We start from the raw sequence: 14,870 nt of genomic DNA on the forward strand, positions 1-14,870 counted from the left end.
CAGTGCCGCGCGGAACACGGCTCCGGGAGCAGGGGACCCGGGAGCGACGAACGGGTTGAAGGGATCTGGAGTTGATTTTAGAGATGGGAGAATTGAGTCTCGGAGTGACTGCCTCCTAGTGCCTCAGTTTCCTTAGCTGCGAAATGAGTTAACAGTCATGTCCCAGGGCTGCCATGAGTTTGAAAGATGATGAAGTGTGGAGAGGTGGTTTATGAAGTATAAAGCGCTGTACTAATGTGAGGGACTGCGCCATAATTGTGGGTATGCCATGGAAACAGGTGTGTATGTGTAGTGCTGTTTGCAATAAAGATAACAAGGTTAATGCTGAATAATGATGGTAATCGGCATTTGTTGTAGGCTTACAGTGTGCGGGTACTGTGCTAAATGTTTTAAGTGCATTATCTTGTTTATTCCTCTTAAAAACCCTTGTAGGGTTACCTGTTCGTGGTTACCTTTTGTAAGTGAGGAAACTGGGCTTGAGATCGGTGAAGCGATTTGCCCAGGGTCACCCAGCAACAAGTGGTGTTGCAGAGCCCTTATTTCAGAAACACTATTTGTATTCTTTCAAAGCTTTTAAAAATTCATCTTAAAACTGAAGGCGGATTTACACAGAACGGATATTCACACGGTTTTAAATTCATAAAGGGACCCTCACCCCTATTCCTCAGCCCTCCAGCATTCTCTGGAAGCAACCAGTGTTACTAGCTTCTTGAATATTCAGAATATAAGTATGTAAGTTCATTTAGATAAGTTCAGAGCCTCTGTACTCTTAAATTGCTGGCTATACTTAATAAGAAAAGAGAGGGAAGATGAAGCCAAGGGCAACAAGTGTCTTGCTTTCTCTCTTGATTAGGCCGGGTCCTGAGGGAGGAGAGGAAAATGCATTCATCATGTTTAATCGAGAATGTTGTATCTTTAGTAAGACCTGGGAGTATAGGTTTGGTTTGGTTTTGGTTTTGGAGGGTGGGGGCTGGGACAGATGTTGCACCTGCTCCTTCCTGTGGGACCCTGGGACAGTCACTCCACCTTTGGGGCCATAAATTTCCTCATTTATTAGTTAAGGGCAATTCTGATACCTTCCACGAGGTTGTGAAAATCAAGTGAGGTAATATCTATGAGTAGTACTTTAGTCTGTCAAACCAGTACAAAAATGAGAGTTGCCTAAGGGAACATAGGGAGTTAATGGTAGAACCAGAGACCAAACCCAGGTCTCCCATCTCCCAGTTTAGGAATCTTTTCATCATCCACCTGTTTCAGAGGTTTGTGATTGTTACTATTGAGGGCAGAAGGGCAAGTTTAATGTTTAGTCTTAAGTGAGGGGGAAAATAAAGGATGAGACACCATGGAGTGTGGAGAGGGTGGAGAGAAAATGCACCTGGTGGGAAATCATAGCCTCAAGTCAGTAACTGCCCTTAATTATAAAATTAAATTCCCAGTAAGTTTGAGCACTTGAGTTTTTTGGTCTGTGTATTTTAAGCCATCTTAAGATAAACTGTGGTAATGTCATAGGGTTGAAAGGGATGTTAGTGGAGCTTTCCTGCCAGGTATTCATAGTAATAAAACTTACAAGGGCCCTGTGCTAGGCATGTCCCTACTCTGGTCCTGATTCTCACAGCCCTCAAGGTGAGCTAGCTTCCATTTTACAGATGACAAAACGGAAGCTTAGAAGTTAGTTGAACATGTCCATGATCACAGAGGAAGTGGCTGAATCAGTAAAAGGTTTGACTGCTCCAAAGCATTTTCATTTACCTCATTCTGCCTCTGTATCCAGCTGTCCTTGACCATTCCCAGTAATGAGAAGCTCACCACTCCGGAGGCAGCTGTTCCATTATTGGAAAGCTCTGGTGTTTTAAAAGCTCCTCCTTCAGTTGAATTGAAATCCCACTTCCTGAAGTTTTCCCCGTGGGACCTTTGCTGCCAGTACATGATATTCCTAGAGGCTCTCTAAGAGTTCAGTTTAGACCTGTGACCTTAAGAAAGTTCTCTCCAGAGTCAGTTCAATTTTTTAGAGAAACGAAAGCTGATTTTTTTTTTAATAGTGCATTCTGCAAAGTTAATGGGGCCTGCTTTATTTTAAAAAGATGCCTTTTTCATGACAGTGAAAGATGAAGAACTGGAAAAGAGCCTCCTGTAAAGGGTTCAGTAGCTTAAAGGGCAATTTCTAATGTAAGAGTGGGAAGAAAAATTCTTATTAGGAGTTAGGAGAGTATATAAATATCAGAAATGGCTGGGTTTTTAAAGGTGCTCGTTGGAAAACTCGTCCCATAATCTCTGTAGTGTCACGGATACATTGATTTGGCATGCTGTATGATGTCTCTTAGTTACTTGGTAATGATATTGTTTTCACGGGTATTATAAATTTGCGTTGTGTCCATTTAAACGACAGTTCGTCTTACATAAATGTCAGCGTTTCTGTGATGGACCTGTGGCATACTGTGTGTGTGTGGCGGTGCAGGTGAGATAGAGGAAGCCCCCCTGCTTCTTCACTGCAAAAAATGATGCCTGGGCAGATGTTTTGGTTATGTTTTTAATTGGCCAGTATTAACTAATTAGCTGTTGTGACATTTTGTGAATGTCCACAGAAACTTTTTTTTTGGTCTTGCTGTGAATGATTTTTTTAAAGTAAAACTTTTCCAGAAATTTTATAGATAAAAGGTTGTTAGGATACAGAAAAAGGAGGAGGCTTGTTATTTTGGTTTTTTGTTTGTTTCTTTTCTTTTTTGGCTGCGCCGAGTGGCTCGTGGGATCTTAGTTCCCTGACCAGGGATCGAACCCAGGCCTTTGGCAGTGAAAGCACAGAGTCCTAACCACTGGACCGCCAGGGAAGTCCCAGGAGGCTTGTTATCTTGTGTTAAGTTGATAAAACTTTTGGTGAAATCATCGTTTTTTGGCAGCCAAGTAAATCCTTAAATTAATAAATCCTACCTAGCCCAAACCCTGAGGATTAAAGTCCATTCACTGTTCAAAAATATTAGACAACAGATGATGTGATTGGAAGAGGTTTATTTGCTTTGACTGCTTTTTGTCTAATAACATTCCCACCAAATTTGATATTGGGAAATTAATGAAAATGATTTTTACATACCTTAACATTAACAAAGTTGGACGATGAGATTTGGATATTTGTGTAAACCTTGATCTAGGTGACATATATGGAAAGGAGTTTATTTTCCTCTTCTAACTTAATTTGGACATAAAGGTTTTTTTTTAATAAATTTATTTATTTTATTTATTTATTTTTGGCTGAATTAGGTCTTTGTTGCTTCGTGCAGGCTTTCTCTGGTTGCGGCGAGCGGGGGCTTCTCTTCGTTGTGGTGTGAGGGCTTCTCATTGCGGAGGCTTTTCTTGTTGCAGAGCATGGGCTCTAGGCACACGGGCTTCAGTAGTTGTGGCTCGTAGGCTCTGGAGCGCAGGCTCAGTAGTTGTGGCGTACAGGCTTAGTTGCTCCGTGGCATGTGGGATCTTCCCGGACCAGGGCTTGAACCCTTGTCCCCTGCATTGGCAGGTGGATTCTTAATCACTGCGCCACCAGGGAAGCCCTTAATGTGGACATAAAGTTTTTAAATTAGTATGATAATCTGATGGGAAACTGAGGGATCAGATTAGAAGGAAAGTTTTTATTCTTTTTTTAAATCATTGAAATGTTTCAACATATGAAAATAGAATAAAAAACCTCCATGTACCCATCACCCAGCACTAATATCTACCAACATGGCCTATCTTGGGAACGATGGTTTTTACGTGATTTGCTTTATTTTTTCTTCTCTTCCTGTTAGTTTAGTCCCCGTTGTTAAGAGTGTGTTGACACCTTGACATAGTATGTTTTGCTGGATACTTGTAAATTTTTTTTGTTGTATCTAGCCCTAAAGGGGAAGGTGGTATATAATCAGGCTTGGTGCTCCCAGATTCTATCACCAGGTTGCAGTTCTCCTGGTGGTAGCTGGCTTCAGAGAGAGACACTTGGTGTGTTTAGAAGAGTACTGATCTTGAGAGCACTGGCTTTCAGTCTGCTCTGTTGGCTATAGGCAAATCACTTACCTTCCCTGACCTGCAGCTTCCTCATCGGCAAAGTGAAGATGATGGTCCCTTTCTTTGGGTGTTTTTTAAGCATCAGAGTTACTAATTTGTCTTATTTGTGCAGGCTTCCAGGACCCTCATGGCTCTCTGGGGGTACATGAGGTTAAGAGTTGTCACCAGCTCATATGAGGCTTATAAAAACAGACTATGTAAGGCCAGATAAGGCCTTTGGTAATTCACGTTATAACAGGCAGTGCCATAAAGGAAGTGGAAGAACCAGAATACATGAGCCGTATAACTTACTGCATCTGCTTATTTTTCTTCCCCAAACCTTTTTGCCTGAATATCTATTGCAAAAGCCAGTAGTCAGTTCTGTGATTCTAGTAACAGGTCATGTTGTACCTAGCATGATGACCAATGTCTCAAATTACTGCTCCGGAGACTTGTTTTCTGGTTGTCACATCCTTGTGCTTATTTTTGTGATTTTAGTGCCCAAATAGAGTGTATTAAGGAAATGGTATTATGATGGTTTTGATGGGGGTTCCATTGTATAGAATACACTGTTTCATAAGGAATGAATACTCTGTAAATCTTTTACTGTGGAGATGCATGTAGCATGTGCTAGACTCCAAAAGGAGCAAATCACGCACACACCAGCATAAATTTCATTGAGTTATGTTTTGAGGTCATGATTTGTTAAAGTTTGATTTCACAAATGTATTTTCTTTTGTGTGCATGGAAATTTTTCAGATAAATACAGTGTATTAACTGTAAAGTTGTAATGTAACTAAGCATAATGTTGTAATGCCAAGTTTTTTACACTAATTTTTAATACTTCATTTGTTAGCAGTCTTGCTTGAACGGTCATTTTGAGCAGAACTAATACAATATTTTGATGTGCCACAGGTAAATTTTTCCATAACCTTATGGAGAGAAAGGACTTTGAGACATGGCTTGATAACATTTCTGTTACATTTCTTTCTCTGACGGACTTGCAGAAAAATGAAACTCTGGATCACCTGATTAGTCTGAGTGGGGCAGTCCAGCTCAGGCATCTCTCCAATAACCTGGAGACTCTCCTCAAGCGGGACTTCCTCAAACTCCTTCCCCTGGAGCTCAGTTTTTATTTGTTAAAATGGCTCGATCCTCAGACTTTACTCACATGCTGCCTCGTCTCTAAACAGTGGAATAAGGTGATAAGTGCCTGTACAGAGGTGTGGCAGACTGCCTGTAAAAATTTGGGCTGGCAGATAGATGATTCTGTTCAGGACGCTTTGCACTGGAAGAAGGTTTATTTGAAGGCTATTTTGAGAATGAAGCAACTGGAGGACCATGAAGCCTTTGAGACCTCATCATTAATTGGACACAGTGCCAGAGTGTATGCACTTTACTACAAAGATGGACTCCTCTGTACAGGTAAGAGAGCCTGGAACTTTTTTTTGCATTTCATAGAGTGTAGTCTTACAAATAGAACAAAATACTCCTCAGGCTTGAGAATGGCAATTGTTAATTATATATCTATAATGGCATTATCCCTCCATCCCTGACTGGTTTTTCTCCTCTTTATCCTTTTTCACTCTGAGAAGACAATTATTTTTATAAAATTTTATGAGAAGAAAGCTCCAGACATTTTTTTAAACGTGATGTGTGTCAGAAAGCTCTACTTGTTTCTGTGCTTTTCTTCCATGTACAGTCCTCCATGTTGGGTTTTTTTTTTTTCTATCAGCTATGATTTTAGGGGAAAAAACAGTAGAAAAGTTGCTGTCTAGTCCTAGCAAATAGGTCATTTTGGAAGAATTATATAACCTCTCTGTTTGTTCCCTTGTCTGTAAAATAATGGAAAAGGAGATATTTCTGTCTTGCTCTAAGATCCTGTGGTGAGAAGATTTAGAAGAGTTTGGGCATGGGAATGAAGACAGTTGGGTATTTTAAAACTAAGCAAGTAGTTAGGTAACTTTTTATAACAAATGTAATCATTAAAATTAGAATTATGTGTATCTTCCAATTATAATGGGCGTGTGTTTCTACATGTGTGATTATAATTAGTGCCTATGTTTTAGGCAATACATTTGGATAGGTGTTGTAAATAATTCTCAAGCAAAATTTAGAATGGCTCTAGGCAGTTCTTAACCAATGATAGCAATGCCTATTTATTTCCATCATATATAATATATATAGTATAGGGATACTCCATGTTCTGGATGATTAGAAATCATCCAGGATGATTTCTAATAAACACTTGAGTATTACCTAAATTACATAGTTGTCATTTTTAATAGTATATACTGTTCCTTTGTGTAAATATATCATAATTATTTAGCCATTTCCGTATTATGCATATTCAGGTTGTTTCTATTTTTATGAATATTTTTGTTTGCATTATTTTTTCCCCTTGAATTATTTATTTGGGGCAGAAGCCTCAGAGTAGAATCACAAGATCCAGACGTATGAATAATTTTCTAGCTCCTCTTAAATGTCCTTTCCAGATACAGTGGATTGATGCTATGCCCACAGCAAAGTCTAAAGTAACCTGCTTCTCCCTCAGAGTCCTACCAGACTCAGTTTTAATATTTTTAATAATTAAGAGAGGTATGATTTCTCAATATTGTTTTAAAATGGCATTTCTTTATTCATTGAGGATGTACATTTTCTCACGTGGTGACATTCTCTGAAATGCTAGACACTTTGTCAGTTTTATAAAATAAACATTAAATTTAAGGCATTTCATGGTTTTGTTTGTTTGCCATCCTGAAATTACTCTGTGCTTACATTATTTTCCCTGTCCTATAAAAAGCCTGATTACTGGAACAACATCATTTGTTCTTTTACACTTTGATGTACTTTTCCAGCTGTGGTGATGGCTTTTCAATATCCTTTTCGCGTCATGATCACCGGCAGGTAATTTTTTTTTAAAGATTAAGATGCCGTATTGCCTTTGAGCTTGGCATTTATTCACACTTGGGTCAATACTGGCAGTTGACTCATTTTCAGAACCAATTCCAGCTTTTTTTTTTTTTTTAATTTCTTGTTAAACTTCGCATTTAAAATGCCGTAAAACCTGTTACTTGTCACAGAAGTAAATGGAATACATTCACTGAATTCCTTAACTACCTGGACAGTTAATATCTGCAGATAACTGTGGACCCAACCCTGCATTTTAAGATTATTCTCCAGGTGGGTCTATATGCTATGTTATTTTTAGTATGATTAAATTCACCAGGTTGGCATATGGAAAATTATGCTTTGTTTATTGAAAATGATCCAAAGCATTAGTTTAAAGCAGCATTCCTGGGACTGTTAACTAGTGAGAAATATTTGTTAATAGAATTAAACATGTGTTTGTATCACTTTGTTACTTAAGAGCTTGTATTTTCACTGTGGTTGAATTGGGAAATTCTGAATTTGGCAATAAATTTACAGTGACTCTCAAATTAGCCCTTAAGCAAGCAATAAAACAGTATTACCAAAAAGATCGATAATGCTAAAAATTAACATGGTATGGATTGAATGAGGTAGTTATTCCGCTTATTTCTGAAATGGTAAGAAAGGAAACTGTTGTGCTTTGTGCTGTTCAGTAGGTATTTATTTATAAAATGCCTACTGTGTGACAGACAGACTGTGTGAGGGCATGCATAGCTGAATTAGAGCAGTTCTTTCTGCAGAGAACGTACACACTGGGATCAGGAAGGTAACCTGATTAAGTAAAGGTCTCCGTGTGAACTGTGGCTAATAAGAAAACACTGAAGTGGATAGTTGCTGCTCCACTGTAGTAAATTATTGCCATGTGGGATTCAGGCTCAGAGTTGTCAGATCTGACTTTTCAAGAGAAGCCCCAAGTCTAAATTTTTGTGAAATACCCTCATTTTTTTAAAAAGTATTAATTTTTAAGTATTATTCAGAATTTTAAAATATTGTGGTTGGGTCATATTCAACCTATAAGTGGCTGTGTTGTAACCTCTGGCTTAACATTCGAATGGGAAAAACGAGAGCTATAAAAGAGGTATGATCAAATGATATATTTAACTAGGCTTACTGTGATGAACATTTCACAGTATATACAGATACCAAATCATTACATTACACACCTGGAATTAATATAATGTTATATGTCAATTATATCTTAATTAAAAGAGAGACCAACCAAAAAAGTGATACTGTTGAATTGTATGAGGGAATAAAATTATATAATTGTTCAGAAGAAGGAATGATTTCTTCCATTTGGGAAAGTAGAGCAGTGTTTATGTTGGGTCTTGAAGAATGTATAGATTTTTGGTGAGTTGAGATACACAGGGCTTTCCAATAGGAATATCAGCATTCGAAAGGGCCAAGCATGAAGCATGGAGGATGAAAATAAAGAAAACCCATGTTGGCTGATATCTTAGAATATAATTAGGGAGAGACTCCTAGAGTATAATCTGAAGAAATAGGCTTGGGCTGTGTTTTCACAAGCCTGGAATGCCAGGAACATGTATTTGGACAGTTTTCTATAAACTATGAAAGATTTTTGAGCAGAAAAAGGGCCGAGTTCAGAGCTTTCCATTTCAGATAAGCTAGTGTTTCTTGTTTCTGTCAGACCCAGGTCCTCTTTGGATGACATATTTTACAGTATTCTCCTATCATGAAGTAAAAATCATGGAAGTAACTTATCTATAAGTACACATTTTAAAAATCAATATAATACCCAAACTTTGATCCAGAGGAGAAATAAGAGGACTGTGATTTAAAGTAATACATATTGAACACGTGCTCAAGCATGGCTTAGACGGTGGTAAAGTAATCAGATGTTTACACCTATGTGTACTATTACTGTGAACATGACAGCTGTGAATGCAGAATGTTGTGTTTGTGTCACACATTTGTATCATGTTGTATTTTGTATCATCTGTGACACCATCTTTTCAAATGGTGAAAGACTCTTAGCAGAGTTCCCAGGAAAGTACGTCGTTCCTCAATTTATCTGGTAGTTACACTCATAGAAAATTAGGTATACAGTTAAACTGCTAATACTCTTTGTAAAACAGATTTTAGGTTCAGTCAGATAACTAAGATTTTCACTTACAAATATCTGGCAGAACCTTATGGAATGTCATACAGAATACAGATTCTTTTTGTGCTCTGCAAACATTGCAGGATGTCCAGCATTCCTGGACTCTGCCCAGTAGATGCCAGTAATGTCCTCTCATTGTGACAGTGAAGCCACCCTAGAAATTTCTGAAGTGTTCCCCCTAGGAGATGATACTAATTCTGTTGATACCCTTTGACATAGACACATCTTGCGCTTGCAATTTAAATGACTAGTCTTGCAGTTTAGATGAGCTTAAATAGGTCTAGATATAGGATAGTCAGGGTAGAGATTTTTAAAAGTAGCAGTTGCAGAGAAGAGCAGCTATTGAAATAGAATTGACAGGATTTGTCAATGAATTGGGTATGTGGTAAGGAATAGGGAGATTTCAAAAATGGCTGAAGGCTTCTAGCTGCGTGTATAACTAGGAAGATAGTAGTAGTAGTAAAAGAATAGAAAATGAAGGGATAAATTCAGGAGGATAGATGGAATTCAATTTGGGATGAACTGAATTCAGTTGGATGTCTAAGTGGAGATTCCCACAGTATCTGGAAATGCTGGGTGAGAGCTTTGGAGAGTGCTCAGGGCTAGAGAGAATGATTTAGGAGTTAGTCACATCACAGCTATGGCTGTAAGTGAAATTTTAAAAGGAGATGGAGAGAGGAGAAGATAGAGCATAGGAGGATCCTTTGAGTGTGTACTCAGAGAAAGGGGAGAGGTAAAGAAACAAGGGTAATGAAGAGAGTTTCAAGAAGGAGAATGAAAGTTGCCTGACTTGAAGAGGCACTGGTAAATGTTTATTCAGTTGGTTAACAGAGTCAGATAACTCAGAGGGGTGGTTTGAGAGCTGAGATCTGATTCTACCAGTTAAATATTTAAACTTAACTTGATAAGATAGCTTACTCTGTTTGGGTTACGGCTCATTTTTCTGCTTACCTTTGTTACATTACCCATCTCTGTAATTTTTATATCAAAGATTGTTTTGTGAGTTGAGAGGGCTTTTTCTCCCTTTTATATAATGAAAAATAGTCTACATTTAGTTCCCTTTCACTTTCCTCTACACTGTATCATTTACAACCTCTTTACCCAACCTGATTGTTTTCTGATGTTTATTAGGGTGTAAAACTGAATGGCCTCATGTTTTCCTATATAAACTAGTATAAATAATTAATTTAGATAATCTCCTTCCCTTTTTTTATCAGATTGTGGTAAACTGTATGATTTATCATTTTAACCATTTTAAGTGCATTGTTGTGCAGACATCACCACCATCTATCTCCAGAACTTTTAGCATCTTTCCAAACTGAAACTGTACTCATTAATCAATGACACCCTATTCCCTCCTCTGCAGCCCCTGGCAACCACCATTCTACTTTCTGTCTCTGAATTTGACTACTCTAGGTACCTAGAGTACCTAGAGTAGAATCTTACAGTGTTCGTTCTTTTGTGACTGACTGAATTTCACTTAGCATAATGTCTCCGTGGTTCCTCCATGTTGTCACGTATGTCAGAATTTCCTTCCTTCTTAAGGCTGAATAATAATCCTTTGTATGTATAGGCCATGTTTTCTTTATCCCCCCTCCTAGTTTATAACTGGCCTTCCTGCTTCCAGTTTTGCTCCCCTTCAAACCATTTTCTTTGATGCAGCCATAGTGATCTTTCAGAAATGCAGATAAGGTCATAGTTAAACATCCTCCCGACCGAGTTCTCCAGCCTAACCTTGCCACTATTTCCCAGTCATACCGAACTGTTATCAGTGTCCATGTTTTAGGCAATGCATTTTGACAAACATTGTAAATAATTCCTAGGTAGCTTTTAGAATGGATTCAAGTAGTTCTTTATGAATCGACCCCAATGCCTAGTCACGTATATTTATGTAATATATAGGGATATTTAATAGGTGCTTTAATAGTTATATTCCAGCGATTGGTAAACCACGAACTGCAGGGGCTGGATCCAGCAGAGTGGAGTAACTACCACAGAGACTCTAGGGCTCAAAAAGCCTAGTATATTTACTGTCTAGTCTTCTACAGAGATTTTGGCTGAGCTCTGGCATATACTGCTTTTTTCGGTTGGGGAGAGGGTGCTGATTACTTTATTCATCCTTTAGATTTCAGCTAGTTAATACCTGAAAGTTTGGGGTTTTTTTTTAAGCCATGAAATTCCTTCTTCCAACAGTCCTACAGCACAGCCCGGCTTAACAGCAGAGTAGAGGATATAGCTGTGGAGCCAGTCGCTCCATCTCCTGAGGCATGTTCATGGAACACCTCGATGTTGAGGTGCACGATTGTAAACTCAGTGGAGCTTCACCTGGGGCGCTTTCTCCTTTTATCCCCCCCTTGTATTTGCTATGGGCTTTTGTACTGCCCACCACTTACTGTACTGAAGGGTTATTGTTTGTTTAGCCTTTTTGTCTTCATAGGAAGACTAAGCACCATAAGAGCAAGAGCCCTGCCTGACACACAAGTTCTCTAAATATGGGTTGAATGAATGAATGAATGAGACCCTGGCTAAACACTGGCAATAAATCAGAACCAAGCTAAGATAGGATCTGAAATGATTTCTTTTCCTGCTTTGCTTCCTAGAAATATAGTCACAAAATGCTGACTGGACCAAAAAGCTGAGAGGACCTTAAAGATTATCTAGACCTGTGCTGTCCAGTGTGGTAGCCACTCAACACGTATGGCTTTTGAGCGCTTGAGATACGGCTAGTTCAAACTGAGATGTGAAATAGGAAGTACTCACTGGATTTTGAAGACTTAGAATGTAAACTATTTCATTAATTTCTATATTGATTACATGTTAGATGATAATATTTTTGGCATACTGAGTTAAAAATATTAAATTATTTTCCCTGTTTTGTACTTTTTAAAATAAATTTATTTTTGGCTGCATTGGGTCTTCATTGCTGCGCGTGGGCTTTCTCTAGTTGTGGCGAGCGGAGGCTACTCTTCATTGCGGTGTGTGGGCTTCTCGTTTGGTGGCTTCTCTTGTTGTGGAGCACGGGCTCTAGGTGGGCAGGCTTCAGTAGTTGTGGCACGTGGACTCAGTAGTTGTGGCTTGCGGGCTCATAGAGCGCAGGCTCAGTAGTTGTGGCGCACAGGCTTAGCTACTCTGTGGCATGTGGGATCTTCCCGGACCAGGGCTCGAACCCATGTCCCCTGCACTGGCAGGCGGATTCTTAACCACTGCACCACCAGGGAAGTCCCCTTTTTTTTGTACTTTTTAAAGTAGATGTTAGAAAAATTTAAATTGTGTATGTGTCTTGCCTTACATTTCTATTGGGCGGTATTGTTCTAGATTATTGGTTCTCAATGCATTGCTAATACATTAGAATCACCTAACAAGCTTTTACAGTAATTAGATCCTACCTCAGATGTTCTAAGTTAGAATCTGTGAAGATAGGGCCCTGCACGTGTGTTTTGATAAAGCTCCGCAGTAGATTCTGATGCCTCATATGCCCATTGAGAACCACCAGCCAAATCTCGCCTTTCATTTTATAGAGAGGAAACTGAATCCTTAAATAGTAAAATAACAACAAATATAGTCTTCATTTCAGTATGCTCTCATAGGGTTTGTCCCAGTTGAAATTCATACTCTGCCTCTTTCATAACTGATAGCTATTTTTCCATTGTCTGAAACAGTGGCTCTTGATCAGCCCTTAAAGGTGGCATTGTGGCTAACTTTATTTAGTCATTTAAACTTTTAGAAAACTGATCAGTTGGTGCTTTTCCAAGATACCATGTCCTTATTACAGGGACTACATTTTTGTAGCTTCAGAATGGTTTTTTCTTTGTCAGTTCTTTTTTTTTTTTTTTTTTTTTTTTTGGCTGCTCTGTGTAGCATGCGGTATCTTAGTTCCCTGATGAGGGATCGAACCTGTTCCCCCTGCAATGGAAGCGCAGAGTCCTAACCACTGGACCGCCAGGGAATTCCCTCTTTGTCAGTTCTTATTCTTACTTTTATACAGGTAAATTGTGAGACATGTGTTCATCGTTAGGATTTTAAATGTGATTAAGACAAAGTCCTGGATTGTCACCATAATCAGTATAATATTTTCATCAGAGGCAGAAGTAAAACCTACCCTCTTTTCTGCAGAATCTTAAGAGGCTTTACAAGCTCTTTGTTGAGTTGTTGTGAACGTCTGAGAATAATTTATGTCTAGTTTTCTTTGAAGTTCCTTCACATATTTCAGGATGGCTCAAGAAATTAGCAGTTAGTCTTTGCAGAAATTAACCAGTGATTGGAGGCTTATCTATGATTTGCCTTAGAGTAGAACATGTTCCAGCAGACAACTTTACTATTCACCATTCTTTATTTGTTCAGAATTGTTGGGTAATGGACAGGCATGCAAGTGTACACATCCAGTCATAGGTGGTACCCACCATTTTGAACTTAAATCAGAGAGCTCATGATAGCCAAAAATTTGGGAGAATTTACAAGTGGAAGCACCAAGGGGTGCTTTAGTCTAACACCACGCTATAACCTGGAAAGTTAAGGGAAAAGGACTAAACCAAAAGGCTTGGATTCAGTCCCAGGGCTGTTAACAGTATTCTGGTGACCCAGAGAAGTTGTGTTACTGTCTCCACGCTTTGGTTTTCCCAGCTGTTAAGTGAGAGTGCTAGAGGAGGTGACTGTTAAGGTTCTCCTTTAAGAATACCATGGTTTGGGGAATTGATTTTCCTTCTTTAGTGTTTGTTTTCTTACTAACCTCCCTGTTTTTCTCTTGAAGGGTCAGATGATTTGTCTGCAAAACTATGGGATGTGAGCACAGGGCAGTGTGTTTATGGCATCCAGACCCACACTTGTGCAGCGGTGAAGTTTGATGAGCAGAAGCTTGTGACAGGCTCCTTTGACAACACTGTGGCCTGCTGGGAATGGAGTTCCGGAGCCAGGACCCAGCACTTCCGGGGGCACACGGGGGCGGGTGGGTTGCCTTTCTTCAAGGGTTTCAACAGCTACTTTACCCTCATTCCTTAAAGCCAGGAGCCAAGAATGTGATCCCTTTTTTGTTTTTGTTTTTTAATTTAACCTGTCTTTCCCCCAATTTCTTTCTCAGTCACTACAGTTAATCCCTTTATTCAAGTTACTCTTTTTTTGGAATTTTCCCCCTAATTTTGCTTTTCCTTGGCCCATTTTTTAACTCTTATGTCCTTTATACCCTTATGCTAGGAGAGGCAGTTCTTCTTTTCCCCTATTTCATTTATATCCTACTGAACAGTCAGCCCCCTCTGTTTTGATCAGATTCCATACCTCCAAATTGAGTAAGTGCTACACTTGTAAATTCAGTCCACTCTATTTGTAGAATTAGGACTGGAAATCATTTGGAGTGACTATACAGATTACATCAAATTGAAGCTTGGTTGACAATAATTTTACAGCATCCTTAGTTTGTAAAAAACTGGTCATTTGAACGTACCCTTCAGATCTGAGCTTCTCCCTCTGCTTCACTGTATTTTGGAACTCTGTGCAGAAATCATGTTGATGTAGTTCCCAGCCTCTTGTGCAGCTGCTCCCTTCTTCCTTTCTGCCCTTTACCCACTGCATTAGCCCCTGAGAATCATAGTCTATGGTCTTGAGACACTTATGAGCAGCCTTCCTGTACTCCCTAAACAGGTTGAGTTTCTCTGCTGTAGGTTTCCCAATACGTGTGTTAACACTTACCATATCAATACAAGTAAGTATGATAACCTTGTTTCCCCACCAACCTGTAAGCTCCAGAAGGACAGGGATCCTGCGTGTCTTATTCACACTTAGGTCCTGAATTCCTTGCACCGTACCTGGTACTCAG

General features: G+C 39.1%; 1 protein-coding gene across 2 annotated transcripts in view; it reads left to right on the forward strand.

The window, feature by feature from the left end:
* The window catches only part of FBXW2 (F-box and WD repeat domain containing 2), a 32,039-nt gene that overhangs the window by 267 nt on the left and 16,902 nt on the right, over positions 1 to 14,870 (forward strand). The window contains exons 1-3 of one of the 2 annotated variants that reach the window (XM_060014244.1): positions 9 to 278; positions 4,924 to 5,433; positions 13,812 to 14,006. In XM_060014244.1, the coding sequence (XP_059870227.1) occupies positions 269 to 278; positions 4,924 to 5,433; positions 13,812 to 14,006 (715 nt within the window). In that variant the 5' untranslated portion in view covers positions 9 to 268. Of the gene's footprint in view, positions 1 to 8; positions 279 to 4,923; positions 5,434 to 13,811; positions 14,007 to 14,870 lie in introns of those variants that run through there. The other variant, XM_060014245.1, reaches the window with a different exon arrangement.

Source organism: Delphinus delphis, chromosome 6 (assembly GCF_949987515.2).
Source record: "Delphinus delphis chromosome 6, mDelDel1.2, whole genome shotgun sequence".
Classification (NCBI taxonomy): domain Eukaryota; kingdom Metazoa; phylum Chordata; class Mammalia; order Artiodactyla; family Delphinidae; genus Delphinus; species Delphinus delphis.